Source organism: Callospermophilus lateralis, chromosome 3, assembly GCF_048772815.1.
Source record: "Callospermophilus lateralis isolate mCalLat2 chromosome 3, mCalLat2.hap1, whole genome shotgun sequence".
Lineage (NCBI taxonomy): Eukaryota > Metazoa > Chordata > Mammalia > Rodentia > Sciuridae > Callospermophilus > Callospermophilus lateralis.
The window spans coordinates 177,840,916-177,858,636 of record NC_135307.1 but is presented as its reverse complement, the minus strand read 5'-3'; the positions used below and the strand labels follow the sequence as shown (position 1 = coordinate 177,858,636).

General features: G+C 48.2%; 1 protein-coding gene across 2 annotated transcripts in view; it reads left to right on the top strand.

Annotated features, from left to right (window-relative positions):
• Positions 1 to 15,044, top strand: part of Mtcl2 (microtubule crosslinking factor 2) — a 68,476-nt gene extending 53,432 nt beyond the window's left edge. Inside the window, exons 14-15 of one of the 2 annotated variants that reach the window (XM_076851813.1) lie at positions 1,246 to 2,596; positions 7,790 to 15,044. In XM_076851813.1, coding sequence (XP_076707928.1) covers positions 1,246 to 2,596; positions 7,790 to 7,942 — 1,504 coding nt within the window. In that variant the 3' untranslated portion in view covers positions 7,943 to 15,044. Of the gene's footprint in view, positions 1 to 1,245; positions 2,597 to 5,707; positions 6,164 to 7,789 lie in introns of those variants that run through there. The other variant, XM_076851814.1, reaches the window with a different exon arrangement.
• The last annotated feature ends 2,677 nt before the right edge of the window (positions 15,045 to 17,721 follow it).

Here is a 17,721-nt window from a genome sequence, read left to right as displayed (position 1 = left end):
CTCTTTTGTATTCTGGCTTCATTTCCTTTGGCTGTATACTCAGGAGTGGGATAGCTGGATCATATGGTAGTTTCTATTTTTAGAAGCACGTGGGCATGCACGTGCCTTAGTGTGTGTTTGCTCCAGTGCCTGTTGCTGGCAACTAAATCCAGGGCCTGGTGCATGCAAAGCAAGTGCTATAGAGTTAAGCTACCTATTCCCCAGCCATGGTAGTTCTATTTTTAGTTTTTCTGAGTATCTTCTATTATTGTTTTCCATAGTGACTGTTTAATTAGGTTCCTATCAACAATGTATAAGGGTTCCTTTTTCCCTATATTCCCAGCAGCGTTTATTGATTTTTTTTTTTTTTTATAATAGCCATTCTAACTGGAATGAGGTGGATCTCATTGTAGTTTTGATTTGCCTGATGGTTAATGCTATTGAACATTTTTCCCCATATTTATGAATCATTTGCATTTTTTCTTACAAGAAGTGTCTATTCAGATCATTTGCCCATTTTTTTCACCAGATTACTTGTTCTGTTATTTTATTTGTTTTTACATATTTTTGATATTAATCCTTGTCAAATGAGTAACCTACAAGGATTTTCTCCCACTCTGGGTTGTGTATTATTTTCTTTGCTCTTGCACAAGCTTTTAAATTCAATGTAATTCCATTTGTCAATTCTTGCTTTTGTTTCCTGTGCTTTTAGAGCCCTATCCAGGAAATCATGGCTTGTGCCAATATCTTGAAGTGTTTCCCCTGTGTTTTCCTCTAGTAGTTTCAGAGTTTCAGGTCTTACTTTAAGTTCTTTGATCCATTTTGAGTTGATTTTTTGTCCCGGATGAGAAATAGGATCAAGGTTTGATCTTCTACTTATGGATCTTCCGTTTTCTTAGCAATATTTGCTGAACAGACTGTCCTTTCTCTAATGATGTTTTGGGCACCTTTGTTGACAATCAGTTGATTAAAGATGTGTGGACTCATTTCTGGATTCTCTATGCTATTTTATTTCGTCTGTGCTTCTGTTTGTGTTGAAGATTTAATGGCATCTAAGTTTGGGTTCCTCCAGAAGCAAACCCTGAGATGAGGGTTTATATAAAAATAGTTTATTTGGGAGAAGATTCCAGGAAATACCTGAAAGTAAGACAGGAAGAGGAAAGCAGCCAGTTAAAGCAGTTCCCACCCACCAGGGAAGTAGGCCAGGTTGTGCGCAGTCTGTGTTATTTCCCTCTAACACCGTTTTTCCTCCTCTGCTCTTCCCAGGACCAAATCTGTTTCCTCCATGTCTGAATTTGAAAGTTTGCTTGACTGTTCCCCCTACCTTGCTGGTGGAGATGCCCGAGGCAAGAAACTGCCCAACAACCCTGCCTTTACCTTTGTGAGTACTGAGACCGTGGATCCAGAGAAAGATACCAAGGAAAAGGCAGGGCTCAAGCCTCAGGACTCCAACCGCCTGGGTGCGCTGGGCTGCCAGGACCCTGCAGGGAGGCACATGCAGCGCAGCTATACGGCTCCAGACAAGACGGGCATCCGAGTCTACTACAGCCCCCCAGTGGCCCGGCGCCTGGGTGTCCCTGTGGTCCATGACAAGGAGGGCAAAATCCTCATTGAGCCCGGCTTCCTCTTCACCACAGCCAAGCCCAAAGAATCAGCTGAGGCCGACGGGCTGGCTGAGAGCTCCTACAGCCGGTGGCTGTGCAACTTCTCGCGGCAGCGCCTGGATGGGGGCTCAGCGGGCAGCGCCTCGGCAGCCGGGCCCGCCTTCCCTGCGGCCCTGCATGACTTTGAGATGTCGGGCAACATGAGCGATGACATGAAGGAGATCACCAACTGCGTGCGACAGGCCATGCGCTCGGGCTCGCTGGAGAGGAAAGTGAAAAGCACGTCCAGCCAGACGGTGGGCCTGGCCAGCGTGGGCACACAGACGATCCGCACGGTCAGCGTGGGCCTGCAGACTGACCCGCCCCGCAGCAGCCTCCACAGCAAGAGCTGGTCACCCCGCAGCTCGTCGCTGGTGTCCGTGCGCAGCAAGCAGATCTCCTCCTCCCTGGACAAGGTCCACTCCCGCATCGAGCGGCCCTGCTGCTCGCCCAAGTATGGCTCGCCAAAGCTCCAGAGGCGCTCGGTGTCCAAGCTGGACAGCACCAAGGACCGCAGCCTCTGGAACCTGCACCAGGGCAAGCAGAATGGCTCGGCCTGGGCTCGCTCCACCACCACGCGGGACAGCCCGGTGCTGAGGAACATCAACGACGGGCTGTCCAGCCTCTTCAGTGTGGTGGAGCACTCAGGGAGCACGGAATCTGTGTGGAAGCTGGGCATGTCCGAGACCCGGGCCAAGCCCGAGCCTCCCAAGTACGGCATCGTGCAGGAGTTCTTCCGCAACGTGTGTGGCCGCGCCCCGAGCCCCACCGCGGCTGCGGGAGAGGAAGGCGCCAAGAAGCCCGAGCCGCTCTCCCCGGCCAGTTACCATCAGCCGGAGGGCGTGGCCAGGATCCTGAGCAAGAAGGCCACCAAGTCAGGCAGCAGCGAGGAGGCCAGAGCCACCCTGCTTCCCCAGGTGGGGAAGGACGGTGTGCCCCGGGAGGGCGATGGCACCTCCGTTCTTCCCAATGAGGTAGGTGGGTGGAGTTTGCCCTTTTTCTTGGGAGCGGGGATTGGCTTCCAGGGTCCAACCTCACGTGGATTTTTTTTTTGGTGTGTGTGTGTGTGTGTGTGTACTGGAAATTGAATCCATCGGTGCTATACTACTGAAGCACATCCCCAGACCTTTTCATATTTTATTTTGAGACAGTCTCCCAAAGTTGCTTGGGGCCTTGCCTAGTTACCAAGGCTGGCTTTGAACTGACCATCCTACTGCCTCAGCCTCCCGAGGCTCTGGGATTACAGGCTTGCACCACAGCACCCAGCTCTATTCATTTTTGTTTTTATTTATTTTTTATTATTTGGTCGTGCTGGAGATTAAACCCAGAGGCTCACATGTGCTACACAAGCACTCCCCCATTGAGCTACATGCCCAACCCTTTAAATTATTGGATACTGGAGCTTGAACCAGGGGTGCTACACCCCTGAGCTAATCCTTGCCTCTTTTTACTTTTTATTTTAGACAGGATCTTGCTATGGTTGCCAAGCCTGGCTTGAAATTTTTGATCTTCCTGCCTTAGCCTCCCAAGTAGCTGCACCACAGTGCCTAGCTCTTTTTTTTTTTTTTTTTTTTTTTTAATTCAAGAAATATAGTCGTATGTCTCAAATAGTTCTTATGCTGGTCTGACATGGGGATGGATGTCCCAGACCTGGAACAACACAAACCTGGAGACCACATGGTCTGAATGCCAAGAGACTAGTAAGTGGCTTAACCAGGGGTTTGACTACTATACAGCAGAGACCTCCAGCATCCTCCAGGGAAAGAGTGTGCCCGCAGCTCTCTTGCCCTCACTAGTATGCTGTGTGGCTTGTTAGGCTCGGGAGAGCTAATTGTAAGTATTTTTAAATATTAGCCTGCCTAGGCAGGCATAGTGGCACATGCCTATAATCCCAGTGACTTGGGAGGCTGAGGCAAGAGAATTGCAAGTTTGAGGCCAGCCTCAGCAACTTAGAGAGGCCCTAAGCAATTTAGCAAGACCCCGTCTCAATATTAAAATTGAAAAGGACTGGGGATATGGCTCAGTGGTAAAGCACCCCTGGAAGCAAATATGAATACACACATACACACACACACACACACACTCACACACACACACACACATATTTGCCTGAGCCAGCTGCTATGGCACAATCCTGTGATCCCAGCTTTTTAGGAAATTGAGGCCACAGGATTGCAAGTTCAAGGCTAGTCAGGGCAACTTAGTGAGACCCTGTCTCGAAAAATAAAAAGGGATGAGGGATGTAGCTCAGGGGTAAAGTGCCCCTGGGTTTAATTCTCATTGCTGCAACAAAATAAAACAAAACATTAACCTGCCTACCAGCCCAGCAAGACTTCATACCTAGGTGCTCATATTGTCTCTGTGAATTTTTTCTGGATGCCCCCCTCCTGATATCAGTTTTGATAAGTCAGGGATTACTTGACTATTAGCAAAGGAGGCATGTAAGTTAGCATTGCAGAGGAGAAGGAAACCTCTCTGAAGAATGATGGAGTACTTACTGCATGGAACCCAAGAGCAGAGACTGAAGGGCTAGCAGCTTCTCCCTGTCTCCCTCTCCTATATTTTGAGCCTTATTTGCTCCTATGTCCTCTTCCTCCTTCTCGTTCTTTTTGTTGTATTTGCACAAGGACCATGTGAGCTCTTTCAGCTCTTGATATACCAACCACATCTTTCAATTCAAGCACCTAAGAGACACTGATTCGAGCCTCTTATACCAATTCCACATTTCCAGGAGGAAGAACCTCTGGTCCAGCATGGGTCAGGTGTACCCCTTGGTCCAGTCAGCTGTGGCCAGAGGTCCACGGGGTCTGCTCTGGGCTCAGAGGAGATAGGGACACAAAACACTGTGTGAGATGGCTGGGATTGGCCCAAAAGGTCAGCTTCCCTATTATTGTATATTTAGGTGGTTTCTAGTTTTTCCCTAATGTAAATGGTGCTGTGGTGAATATCTTGGTGCAAAAAAAAAATTTTTTTTTTTTTACATTTCAGATTATTTCCTTAGGTTTCAGTTGCAGAAATGGGATTATAGCATGAAAGGATATAAAAATGTGTAAGGTATTTGATAAATGTTGCCAAATTGTCTTTCAAAAAAGTTTGGGGGCTGGGGTTGTGGCTCAGTGGTAGAGCACTTGCCTAGCATGTGTGAGGCACTAGGTTCGATTCTCAGCACCACATATAAATAAATGAATAAAATAAAGGTTCATCAACATCTAAAACATTAAAAAAAAAGTTTGTCTGGGGGTACTGTGGTTGTGGCTCGGTGGTAGAGTGCTTGCCTCGCATGTGTGAGTCACTCACTGGGTTCAAGTCTCAGCACCATATATATATAAATGAAGAAAATAAAGGTTCATCAACAACTAAAAAAATTTTTTAAAAAAGTTTTTTGCTGAACTGGGAGTATAGCTCAGTGGTAGTGCTTGCCTCACATGCACAAGCTCTGGGTTCAGTCCTCAGCACTGGAGAGTGACAGAGAGAGAGAGAGAGAGAGAGAGAGAGAGAGAGAGAGAGAGATTGTCCAGTTTTACAGCCTCGGTAGTGCAGGGGGAGTGCATTTCTTCTTCACACATCTACTCAGCTGGCTGTCTTGTTTTTGTTGTTTGGTACCAGGGATTGCACCTAGAGGTGCTTAACCACTGAGCCACATCTCCAGCTTTTTTTTGTATTTTATTTAGAGACAGGGTCTCTCTGAGTTGCTTAGGGCCTCACTGAATTGCTGAGGCTGGCTTTGAACTAATGATCCTCTTGTCTCAGCCTCCTGAGCCTCTGGGATTACACTGGCTCTAATTTTTAAAAATCTCTTATTTATTTATATTTTTTAAACTTTTAACTTAATTTTTAACTAATTTATTTCTATTTTTTAACTTTAATATTCATGCTGAGCATACTGTAATACACCTGAATATAGTCAAATACAGCCATTGCATTAACATTTTCCAGAGAAACTGAACCAATAGTGTGTGGGGGAAGTTGACAGATATCTATCTTAAGGATTGGGCCCACATGGTCATGGAGGCTGGCAAGTCCCAAGGTCTGTATGATGAGTCACAAAGGCCTGAGAATTGGTTAAGTTAATGATTTCATTTCAGACTGAAGCCTGGCAGTCACATGACCCAGGAAGTACCCGTGGTCTGAAAACAGAAGAGAATCTAATGTGCCAGTCCAAAGGCTGTCAGTCGTGAAGAATTGACATACTTGGGGGAGAGTCAGCATTTTTGTTCTATTCGAACTTTACTTGATTGGATGAAGCCTACCCACGTTAGGGAGGGGGATCTGCTCTACTCATTCTGCCAATTAATCTCATCCAAAAACACCCTCACAGAAATCCCTCGAATAATGTTCAAACCTAATGTCTGGGCAGCCTGTGGCTGAGTCACATTGACAAATAAAATTAATTATCACATCCATAAAACCAGTACCACACCAAGAAACAACAGTACACAGCTAACTGGCTTTTAAATGTTGATCTTAAAGTTGATATACATAATTTTCAGTATGTTAATGTGCCGGTAACCTGTTGACCCAGTAGTTCTCTTGTTAGGAATGTAGCCTGTGGAAATAATCACAGAGGTGGAAGATGAAGCTTGCATAAAAGACTATGTTGCAGGCTGGGGTTGTGGCTCAGTGGTAAAGTGCTTGCCTGGCACACACAAGGCCCTGGGTTCCCTTCCTAGCACCTCAGGAAAAAAATAAAAATAAATTTGTTGCATTATTAATAAAAATTGTTGACCCGTGTTAAATGTCTAATAGGTCCTTTGCCTAGGGCTTTTACATATCATATCTGATTTGACCCTTACAACCTTGAAAAAGGTATCATGTCTCTCATCTTATGGGGGAAATCAAGCCTCTGAGAAGTAATTGCCCAAGGCCATACAGTAAGTGATAACTGGGATTTGAGCCAAGCAATCTTGTTCTACAGGTGCATTTTTCTGTGTGTTGATAATAGTAAAAAATCAGAAACTACTCAAACAAACATCAAAAGTAAATTGGGGCCAGGCGTGGTGTGCATGCCTGTAAGCCCAGTGATTTGGGAGGCTGAAGCAAGAGGATAACAAGTTCGAACACAACCTCAACAACTTAGTGAGACCCTATCTCAAAATAAAAAGGGCTGGGGAAGCCAGGAGCGGTAGCTTGGGAGGCTGAGACTGGAGGATCATGAGTTCAAAGCCAGCCTCAGCAATGGTGACGCACTAAGCAACTCAGTGAGATTCCGCCTCTAAATAAATTACAAAAATAGAGCACAGGGAGGTGGCTGGGGAAATAGCTCAGTTGGTAGAGTGCTTGCCTTGCATGCACAAAGCCCTGGGTTCAATCCCCAGCACCAAAAAAAAAAAAAAAGTCAAAATAAGGCTGGGGATGTGGATCAGTGATGGAGTGCCCCTGAGTTTAATCCCTGTTACCTGCACCCACCCCATCCCCCAAAAAAATTAGGGCTGGGGAAGTTGTTCAGTGATAGAGTGCTTGTCTAGAATGCCCAAAGCTCTGGGTTCAACCCCCAGCATCACCAAAGAAAAAAGTGAATTGATTATATAAATTATTTCTATTCAGGGATGGATTAAAGCTCAGTGATAGAGAACTTGCCTGGCCTCTGTGAGGCACCGGGTTCAATTCTCACACTGCATATAAGTAAATAAATAAAGGTCCATTGGCAACTAAGACATTTTTTAAAAATTATTTCTATTTAGCAGAATAGTGTACAGCTGGGGCTAGGGATATAGCTCAGTTGGAAGAGTGCTTGCCTCTCATGCAAAGGCCCTGGGTTCAATCCCCAGCACCAAAAAAAAAAAAAAAAAATACAGAATAGTATACAGCGGTTAAAAGAGATCTAGGACATACATAGTGGCAAAAAAAAAATGTTCATGTTTTGCAATTGCAAAATAGGATGTAGGTGATGAAGTCAGTATATATATGCAGTGTGTTGAGAATTTATTTTTGACGTTGCAGGACTTTGACAACATTCACTTTTTTCTCTGTATCTTCTGGATCACATTAGAATGAATATCCATTACTGTCCAAAAGGGAGGAAAACGGAAAAATGGCTCCAGAGAGGGAGTGCAGCCCCTGGGAACTGGTCTGTGGGCGTGGCTGAGTCCAATTCCATGCCTGGCTGGTCACCCAGTGGTAGCTGTCCATACTTCCTGACTCCTGACCTCTTCTTTCCCTCCTCTTAGGATGCTGTCTGTGACTGCAGTGCCCAGTCTCTTGCCTCCTGCTTTGCCAGGCCGTCCCGCTCTGCTCTCCGCCACTCTCCTTCCAAGTGCAGGCTGCATCCCTCTGAGTCTGGCTGGGGCATGGAGGAAAGGGTGGCCCCTGCCAGTGAGTGACAGAGCAGCCCGGCTCCCTGCCTCGACCAGCCCAGTTCCTGGGAGGTGGAGAGGCAAGGGGCCATGCCCTGGAGGGACAGCAGCTATACCACTGCCAGAGAAGAGCTTTCACATCAAGGTAAAGCGGGTCTCCTGCTGACCAGTGGGTGGTGATCTCTGACTCCCAAGGGAAGGCACTGAGTGGGAGACAGACCAAAACTGGGCCTTAGAAGCATCCGCAGAGAGCTCCATTGGGACCAACCCCTGGGTCCTAAAGGAGACCCTTGCCTGGATCCACCCATACCCACTTCTCAGAAGAGCCCAGGAAGAGATGCACCTCTGGTCATGCTTCATGGAAGGGGACTCACAGAGATGTTCCCTGTTGACCACGTAACCCTTCACGGGGAGGAGATACCACTGAGAAAATGGGCTCTGCTCTAGGGCCCACCTTGGGTTCCTGGCAGAGCTGGGCTAGCCACCATCCCCTCCTCCTGGCCCTGCTGCTCTGGATTGCTGGGATTCTAGGGGTATGATAGGGCCGTAACCAGGGCCAAGAATATGCTCAGAGTCCTGGAGCCTTGGATCTCCTTGCTCATACCTGGAGCAGTAAGAACTGGGAGACAGTGGGAATGAGTAGGGCTCAGGTCAGGGAGCCATTGGAATTTCCTCCCTTGTCAAAGTGATGGGGGTGGGGGGAACCTTTTGGGAGACTCCATGAAGACAGAAATAGGTAGAGTCAGTCTTAAGAACTGGTGCATAAAAAAAAAAAATGCCTACATGCCCATGCCTTGACCTGGGGCCTCTTTCCCCAGCACCCTGGAGGAGACTACACCTCCTCTGTGTTTACATCTGCAGCTGGTGGAGGGCAAGGAGACTCCCAACAGGAGACTCCCAATTGGTCACATCAGGCCAAGGAGAATTCACGGTAGACTGGAGCCCAGGAACACATTTCTTGCCTAGATTGTTTATTTGAATTTTTCGTACTATAAATATTTAAGGTGGTTTACTTTATTTTAATAATTTAATTGACCCCAAAGTCCTTAAGGTAATTTATTGGAGATTGACACGTGTTCTTGCCACTGGGACAATGTGGGACTTGTAACACCATGGACAGGCATGGAGTCCCCAGTGTGGACCGGGTGGCTCAGCAGCCACGCTCTGGTCTCCTGGTCAGTTAAGGAGGGCCCCTCACCAGACCTGGTGCCCTGTAGCTTGCTCCCCCAACACTGCTGACCCTTAGCCCAGAGCACTACTTTCCAGCACCTGGTCCTTGCCCAGCCCCCAGAGGTCAGTCTGTAAATGCTCTGGATGGGGTGGTGGGCCAGACTGTTGTCACCACTCCCCTGGCATTCTCCCTTTCCCTTCTCCTTTTCCTCCTGTCTCTGAAACCTTCTGTAATGAGACAAACATGGATTACGACAGCTCTATTAAGAGCACAGAAATCCCTCCAAGTTCCCTAAGTGAGAACTCGCAGGAAAACAGGATGGACTTCAAGAATGTTGTTTACTGCCGTTTTGCACATGGATCTGAGAGTGTCTGCTCGCCTGCCTCAGTTCTCACCAACCTGCCAGCCTTTTCACCAGCCTGTCTCCTCAGCCTTATGGCCTCTCACGGCTCTTCTCCCAGCCTTGGATCCACCGCCTGCCCTTTCCCATGCCCATGGCAGCTGCCCGCACCGTCAGATGGACTGAACGTAGCTCATTGCAGTCCCTTGAGGAAGGTCTCATGTGGTCTCTCCCTTGGTGCCATTTTGGTTGTGCACATGCCCACCCCCTACACACACAGATGTACAGCCCCACTCTCACTGACTGGGGACCCAGAGTTACATCACAGTTTGGGTTGGCTCGTCTACACAATTCCCCATCGGAAAAGCCAACAGCTTTGCAGGTTTTCCCCCGACCCTGGACTCAGCAGATGCCTCTGTACTCCCTCCTGCTGGTTCCCAGCCTACCCTTTCAGGGTCATCTGGACCACTTAGTTCTTCACCCCCATTCCCTATTGGCAGCACATCAGGGGCAGGCCATGGAGCCGTGGGGCTTTTCCCCCCTGAGATGCCGACCCTCCCACTCAAGAGATCAGGAGGCCCCTCTAAGGTTATCTGCAGTGAGAGGATTCACACCAGGCCACAAGCCACCAGAGGCCTTTTGCCACCTCCCGAGCTGAAGAGGGCCAGGGAGGCTGCGCTCTCAGCCTTGGGGAAAAATCCCCATGAGACCTGAATTCACCCCAGGGCCTACGGGCCGCTCAGCCTTACCATCGTTCTCATCTGAGATTGTCGTGCCATCTTCGTTGTCTGGGCATCTAACCCCCGCCCCCAGCCCCCAGCGGGTGTTGGAGGCTCCAGGTCTTGGTTTTCAGTGAAGTCCCAGTTTCCACTCCTTGCATGCCACTGTGCAAGGCCACTCGTCACTGTTCCTCAGAAGCCTCTGGACATGGGGCTTGGTGGGGTTAAAGTGTTATGTGTAAATACTGGTTTGGTTTCATTTTTAGCATTTTACTTGGTAACTGGTTGTTTTCTTTTTGGGGGTGGGAGGGTTGGTTTGTAAAAACTCTCTACTCTTTTGGAATGTAATTTCTAAGTTTGTTTCTTCAAATGCCTTTTTTATGTCTTGGTAACATTCCCAAAGCAGAAAACTGCCTGACCCACAAGTGGGGGCTCCCCTGGAGGATTGGGGTGCCAGGAAGGAATGCTGCCCTTCTTCCCTTTCTTCCCCTTCCTGTTCCCATCTACCCTTTACTCCTACCTGCTTCCTCCTCCTCCTCCTCCTCCTCCCTTAGCTTTCTTCCTCCTTTGCCCCATTTCCTCTCTTTTCAACCAAAGTCCCAAGGAACCCTGGGGTCCTAATCTCCTACAGACTGCCTGATGTGGGTGCATGGGTTGACATCAGTTAGTTGGGGGAGGTGTGGGACCAACTCCATGATTGACCCCAAACTGGGTGACTTCACATTTCCTGTGTCTGACCTCTTCCCAGAGCCAAATTAGACCCTCCTGGAGGCAGCGGTGACTGTACTTGAAATGAAAATAAATCAAACCACTTTGGTGCATTGGCTCTAAGGCCGGGATCACGCACAAGTCATCGAAATTCAGTTCCCAGTCCTACCAACCCTTTCTCCCAGTCCTTCTTCACCAAAAGCTGGCCTCCAAGAGGTCTTGCTGTCTATGACCACAAAAAAAGAGCCCTATCGCTTGGCCCCCAAAGGAATGCTCTTCTGTTATCTGGCCTCCAGGTGACAACGCTGAGGGCCCATAGACTTGATCCTCTTACACCCTGATGCTGGTAGGGAGCCATCATACCTGCTCTCAGGTACTTTTCATGGATTTATCACCCAGCCTCTTTTGCCCGGATAATGTCAACGCTCTTCCTCCCTCTCCCTGCCCATCCAGGGTGTCTCCCTGCTCCAGCCTTATCAGCCACCAAGTCCCTCTACCTCTTCACTAATAATGACAACAGTCCCCTATACATCCCACCATGAGCACTTTACTATTTGGAGATCACTTTCCTCTTCCCCATCTCCTTTAGGTCTCTCAAAGACAACTTTCCAGAGGACAGAAACTGAGGTACAGGCCGCATTCCAGAGCACCCACCTGGGAAGCCAGCAAGTTTAGACAAGAACTTTGGTCTAGTGGATCCCCTAGCCCCACTCTGTCCTGATGGCTATGCAAACCCACTGTGTCACTGGGAGCACTGGCAAGGTTTAGGACACCCAGAACATGCCATAGCATGTTCACCAAAATGCCACCAACACGTCTACCCCATCACCGGACATGTGTTCCAGAGGGTGTTCCGAGGACCCCTGCATTGGAATCCTTTGAGGGCATGTGCAAGATGCAAATTCCTCAACTCCACTTCAGCCTTCTGAGACAAGAATCTGCATGCTTAGCCAGTCCCCAGGGGATCCCAAGCACTCCTGGCCACAGCCTGACCATTAGGCCATCATTCTTTTCATCAGTAATTACAATGTTATATTATTTTATTTTATTTTTGCAGTAATGGGGAGTGAACCTAAGGGCCCTCCGCCACCTAGCCACCTCCCCAGCTCTTTTTATTTATTTATTTATTTATTACATTTTGAGGCAGCATCTTTCTAAGTTTCTAAGCCTGGCCCCAAACTTGTGATCCTCCTGCCTCAGCATCCTGAGCTGCTGGGATGACAGGCAAGCACCACCATGTCCAGCCTGTAACACTATATTCTTAAAAAGAGTACTGAGTGCCAAGCTGGGCCTTACAGAACCTGGTCCTTCATGAGACTCTGCTTTGGTCTAATTATCCTGAAGATTTCCAAAAAATTCAGAAACAATGAACAATCTTATACATTTTTTAATAATTTTTTTACCTTGTTGATAGAACTTTATTTTTATTTATTTATAAGTGGTGCTGAGGATTGAACCCAGCACACATGCTTGGCAAGCGCTCTACCACTGAGCCACAACCCCAGCCCCTTAGTCATACACATTTAATGAGACAGCAAAAAATAGAAAATCAAAAGGCAAGATAATGTATTCTTCATATCTGCCTGATTTAATTCCCATTACTCTTGTGTTAATTTACAGCCATAGCAAAAAGAAAAAAAAAATCATATGATTTTGTAACTTTCATCATCCAATCATGGCAAGCAAGCAATTCTTCTGCTACTAATTTTATATATATATGTCCTCTCTTCAAAGGCCATGGAGCCACTTAGTGTTTTTACAAGTTAAGCTAAGATGCAAGGATGTTTTCCAGGAGACTATTGTTAAAAAAAATAACAAACTGCCACCAACTTGGATGACCTTGGCTCAATCATGTGACTAGCCTATGCCTCAGTTTCCCCAGCTATAAAATGGGGATAATGGCCTACCTCTTGTGGCTGTAGAGAGGACCAAATACAACACTGTGCCTGCAGGTCTACCTGGAAAAGTGCGAGGTTCTATACTAATGTAAATGGTTTGACCACACTCATTGTTCCCAGGTCAGCCCCTCAGTGCCCTGGTGCTGGGGATGACACCACCTCATCTGTTCGTTGTTTTTAATAAATAAAAAGGAGACTACATGTGAATCTGTACCAACCTCCTCACTTATTTTTTTAATTGTGGCAAAATATACATATCGTAATTGGCTACTTTCACTTTATTTTTAGTGGCTTTTAGTATGCACACAGTGTTGTGTAATCCTCACTCCCAGCCATTTCAGAACTTTTTCATCATCCCAAACTATAATTCTGTATCCTCTAAACACTAGTTCCCATCCTCCCTGCTTTCCCCAGCCCCTGGTCATCTAGTCTCCTTTCTTCCTCCTTGGGTCAGCCTACTCTCAGAACCTCATGGAGGTGGAATCCTACCATATTAGTCCTTTGTCTTAGGCTTTTTGATTTTTAGGTGAGGAAATCGGGCCCACAGAAGGGAGTAGCTCACCCCGGGCCTCACAGCACACCAGAGGCAGAGCCAAGACCAGGTCCTGGGCTGACTGCCAGCAGGCCCTGTATCCCTGATGAGGCACCTCTGTGCCTTTCATGATCTTGGCTGAGCCCCTTTCTCTCTCTGGGCTTGGTGTACTTGCTTCCATCCTCTCACTCATCCTCTCATTTCTCATCTTCCAAAGACCCCCACCCGTCCGCCTCCCCCACTCCCCCCCAAGCTGATTCCTTCCAGCAGATGGAGAGTCTTTGGCCCATGGCCAGGTTTTCCTCCTCTGGGCCCCAGGTTTATTGCCGTGCCAGCTCTCAGCCCTCCCGGGACATCTCCCCCCCCCACACACAGCACTGTTCCTCCTACGGATTTCTTACAACCTCAATGAAGCCCTCCCTGCCCGTCAAGCTCATGTTCCCTCCTATCAGGGGAGTGCCCCTGTCATCTCCCAACTTCAATATTTGCTCTCAGATCTGGTGTCCTGCATTCCATGCTTGTTTTGTTTCCTCACCCCAGAGGGGACCCCTTGCCCTCATGTATCAGGCAGCACCAGCCCTGCCAGCCCTTCCCATTGGGTTCACCCCACCCCAGCAACCCCAAAGTCCAGAAGGATATCCCCCAGTCTCCCCCTTGAGCCACACTATCTTCTCTCTCTCTCTGCAGCCTCCCGGCACTTTTCACTGGGGGGCTATGGTGGATGTGGACTTGGATCCCCCTCCTGGATGGCCCTGGTTGTAAGACAGATTCAGTCTGACTCGGTTCTTCTTTCCCTCTCTCTGGTCATCTGTACATCTGTTTGTCTAACCATTTTTTTCTAACCCTGGGTATCGTCACCTCCAGAATAGTTTACCCTGGAAGAACCTTTGGATTACACTCCCAATGTGCAGAATCCATAGACCCAAGATCCAAAGGCGACCGAGGACATAATGCCAGGCCTGAGACCCTCCTCAAGGCTTCTCCACCACCTGCCCTGCCCACTCCTTCCTCCCCATCCTGAGACCCTTCTCTCCCCCTTGGCTATCCCACTGGCCCTGCTCCCTGCACTCTCTGCCCTTCACCAGCTCTCTGGACTCCAGACCCACAGGGAAGGAACTTTGGTTTCCTCTAACTCTCCTGAAAGGGTGAGGCAGTCTGAACCTGGCTGCCTTGTTAACACTCCATTCTGAAGCCACCTAAACCACTCCCATGAAGAAGCATCTCAGCTAGCCGTCTGGAAACCTAGCCTAAATCTGGGCTGATTTCTTAATTTCTCTAACCTTCTCAGTCTTACGGTCTTCTCATGAGCATTAGGATGACCCTATGGGCCCCAGAGCACCCTCCAAAGCTCCGCCACTGATCTCTGTGCCTTAGTTTACTTCTCTGCACAGGGGGGCTCACCAAAAATCCATTCCCAGGATCTTTCCAGACCCTTTGGTGCCTCTATGGCTGGACCTTGCCTGCCATGGTCCTGCCTGGAGGTACCAGGTTGCCAAGGATAAGGTGACTGGGGGCACCATTCCAGACCACTAGCTCTCAAATTGTGTTCCAGTAGCAGGAGCATCACCAGGGAACTGGGCAGAAGTGCAAATTTTGGGCCCCACCCGGGGGATACTGAATTAGAACTTCCCAGGCAAGTAACAGCAAGTTAGGATTTGAAAGAGTTTTCCAGGTCATTCCCATATGCACAAGGCCAACTGCTGGCCCAGGCTAGCAGTGAGTGCAGGCTGGAATGGACTGGAGCTGGCAAAGAACCGGAGCCCCTGCAGCGCCGCCGCCCCCCCCCCCCCCCCCCCCCGTAAAACTGCAGCGCCCCCCCCCCCCCCCCCCCCCCCCCCCCCCCCCCCCCCCGGTAAAACTACAACAACAAAAACAACCATTGGTGTCTCTGCTCCTAGGAAGCTGGTGGGCTGGGGAGGACATGCAGTTTTCCCGTTCCTGTCCCTGGCTCAGTGCCAGCCCTGCTCACCCTCTCCCATTTGCCTGGGTTTTACAAAAGGCTGTCTGGGCAGTGGCAGCAGGCAAGGGTGGAAGTCCTGGAGAGGCAAGAGGCAAAGGACCCTGTTAGTTTGTCCCTTGGGAACCTCACCATAGGCCAGATGGTCTCTCTCCAAGAGGAGAGAATCCTAACTCTACAAGAAAAAAATCCTAAGTCTCCAGCTCCTCCTCTTCCTCCCAACCCTAGGAAGACCTTATTATAGATAGTGCCAAAAAAGCTCCAAATCCCGACACCTGGGGAAGAAAGCCAGAAGCTGTCCTTCCTCTTCATCCTGGTCCCTCCCCAGCTCCTGCCAATACTGTGAAGCCCCCTTCCTACTCAGCCTGGTGAGGGTCCTGCAGCTGTGGGTCCTGGGAGACCCCCAGGGAAAGGCCCCCGGGGAGGGAAGGGACCAAGGGCATCCTTGGGCCAACTGTCCACCTGTCCTTTCCACTGTTCTCTCCTCCTCTCTTTTGTCTTCAAAAGGCTCCTTCCCAGGATGGATTGGGTGCTAGGACAACTGCAGTCCAATCCACCAGCTCTCCCTGCCCCCCCACCCCCGTGTCTTATTTCAGACATGAGAATAATTGTACAGTGTAAACTTACAAAACGTTTTTAATGGTTGTAGATTGGAAATAAAGTATGTCATATGAACAGTTGCTATGACTTGGCTTCCTCTCTGATTTCTCTAGCAGGGTGGGGGTGGGGCAGCAGGTTTGAAACATGACTCCACCCCACCTGCATTTGCCTGGGAAGACGGGAATACTAGGAGTCACTTGGGAGGGACCACCAGGAGTTCAAGCTGCTTACATGGCTGATTCAGTGTCTCCCAGGAGGTGCGTTATGACCAGTAAGAAATGCAGAACATTTCTTGTAGAGTTAGGATTCTTTCCACTTGGAGAAGAAAAACAGGATTAAGCTTTTCTGCAAAAGACTTAAAAGAATTTATTATGGTTAAAAAAAAAAAAAGAGAGAGAGAGGACAATTAAGACATTGTCCTGTAATTAATTATCTCTAAAAATCTTTTACCTCTCACAGATGCTGTAGGTCAGGAATTTGGGAGCTGGGTTGTTCTGCTTCAGGGTCTCTGGAGGCTGCAGTCAGATGTCAATTAGGCTGCAGTTATTCACACTTTGTTTATTTATTTTGATGCTGACGATGGAACCTCACACATGCTAACAAACACTGTACCACGATTCATACCATCCAACCGTGGCTGCAGTTGTCTAAATGCCTGACAAGGGCTGCAAGGGCGATTTGAAAGGTGGCTAATTCACATACCTAACAAGTCAGTGCTAGCTATGGGCAAGAGGCCTCAGGTCCTCAACAGGCAGACCTCTCCATAGACCTGCTGGTGTATAGTCAAAAACATGGCAGCTAGCTTCACTCAACTGCATCCCCAACCCTTTTCAGTTTATCTTGAAACAGGATGTTTGGGACTATAGGTATGTCGCACTATGCCCAGCTTCTACAATATTGTTGAGAGCTGCAGGGGCTATACAAACCATATCATTTTAGTGTGGGAAGGGACAGTACAAGGGCATAAACACCAGGAAATGAATCACTTAGGCCATCTTGGAAGCTGAATATCACATAATATTTGAGAGATCTCTTCTTTTATAAGGGGTTAATGACAGCCAGGCCTGTACCAGGCACTGAGGACACACTAGATGGGTCTAGAAAACAAGATATCTAATGTCAAGGGGTTGGGGAGCCCAGGGGAACCAGGAAAGTCTTCACAAAGGAAGGGAAATCTGAACTGACACTAAGGTTGAGATGCTGACCAGATGAAGGGGATGGTGTTGGACTACAATACAAGCAAAAGACTAAGGGGAGATGGTACAGAGGGAGGAACAGCGTGTATGAAAGCCCAGTATAAAGAGCAGACAACTACTCAAGAAGCTGAGGCAAAGGATCACATGTTTGAGCCAGCCTGAGCAAAGTTGCAAGACCTTATCTCAAGCTAAAATTTTAAAAGTGCTAAGAATGTAGCTCAGTGGTACTTTGCCAAGCATGTATTGTTGAACCACAATGCAAACAAAAGCCCACTGACTCTAATTTTAAATCAAATTAAAGCAAGCTTGGATTGTGTTCACAAAACAGCTTTTGTGAACTGGCCAGCGACTGTCTCTCCCAAAGACGGGCTAGAGATCAACCCCCAGCTCTCCAGGTAAAAGGTTTTACTTTTTATTTATTTATTTTTGTTTTATATTTATTTATTTTTTTTTAGTTTTCGGCAGACATAACATCTTTGTTTGTATGTGGTGCTAAGAATCGAACCCGGGCTGCACGCATGCCAGGCGAGCATGCTACTGCTTGAGCCACATCCCCAGCCCCTGTAAAAGGTTTTATAGCACAAAGAGTTACAAAGGGAGGTGTCTTGGGAACTTACAGTTAACAGGATCTGGCAAGCAAAATACAAAGGCAGATAGCAGGTTAATGATCTACGTGGCTTAACAT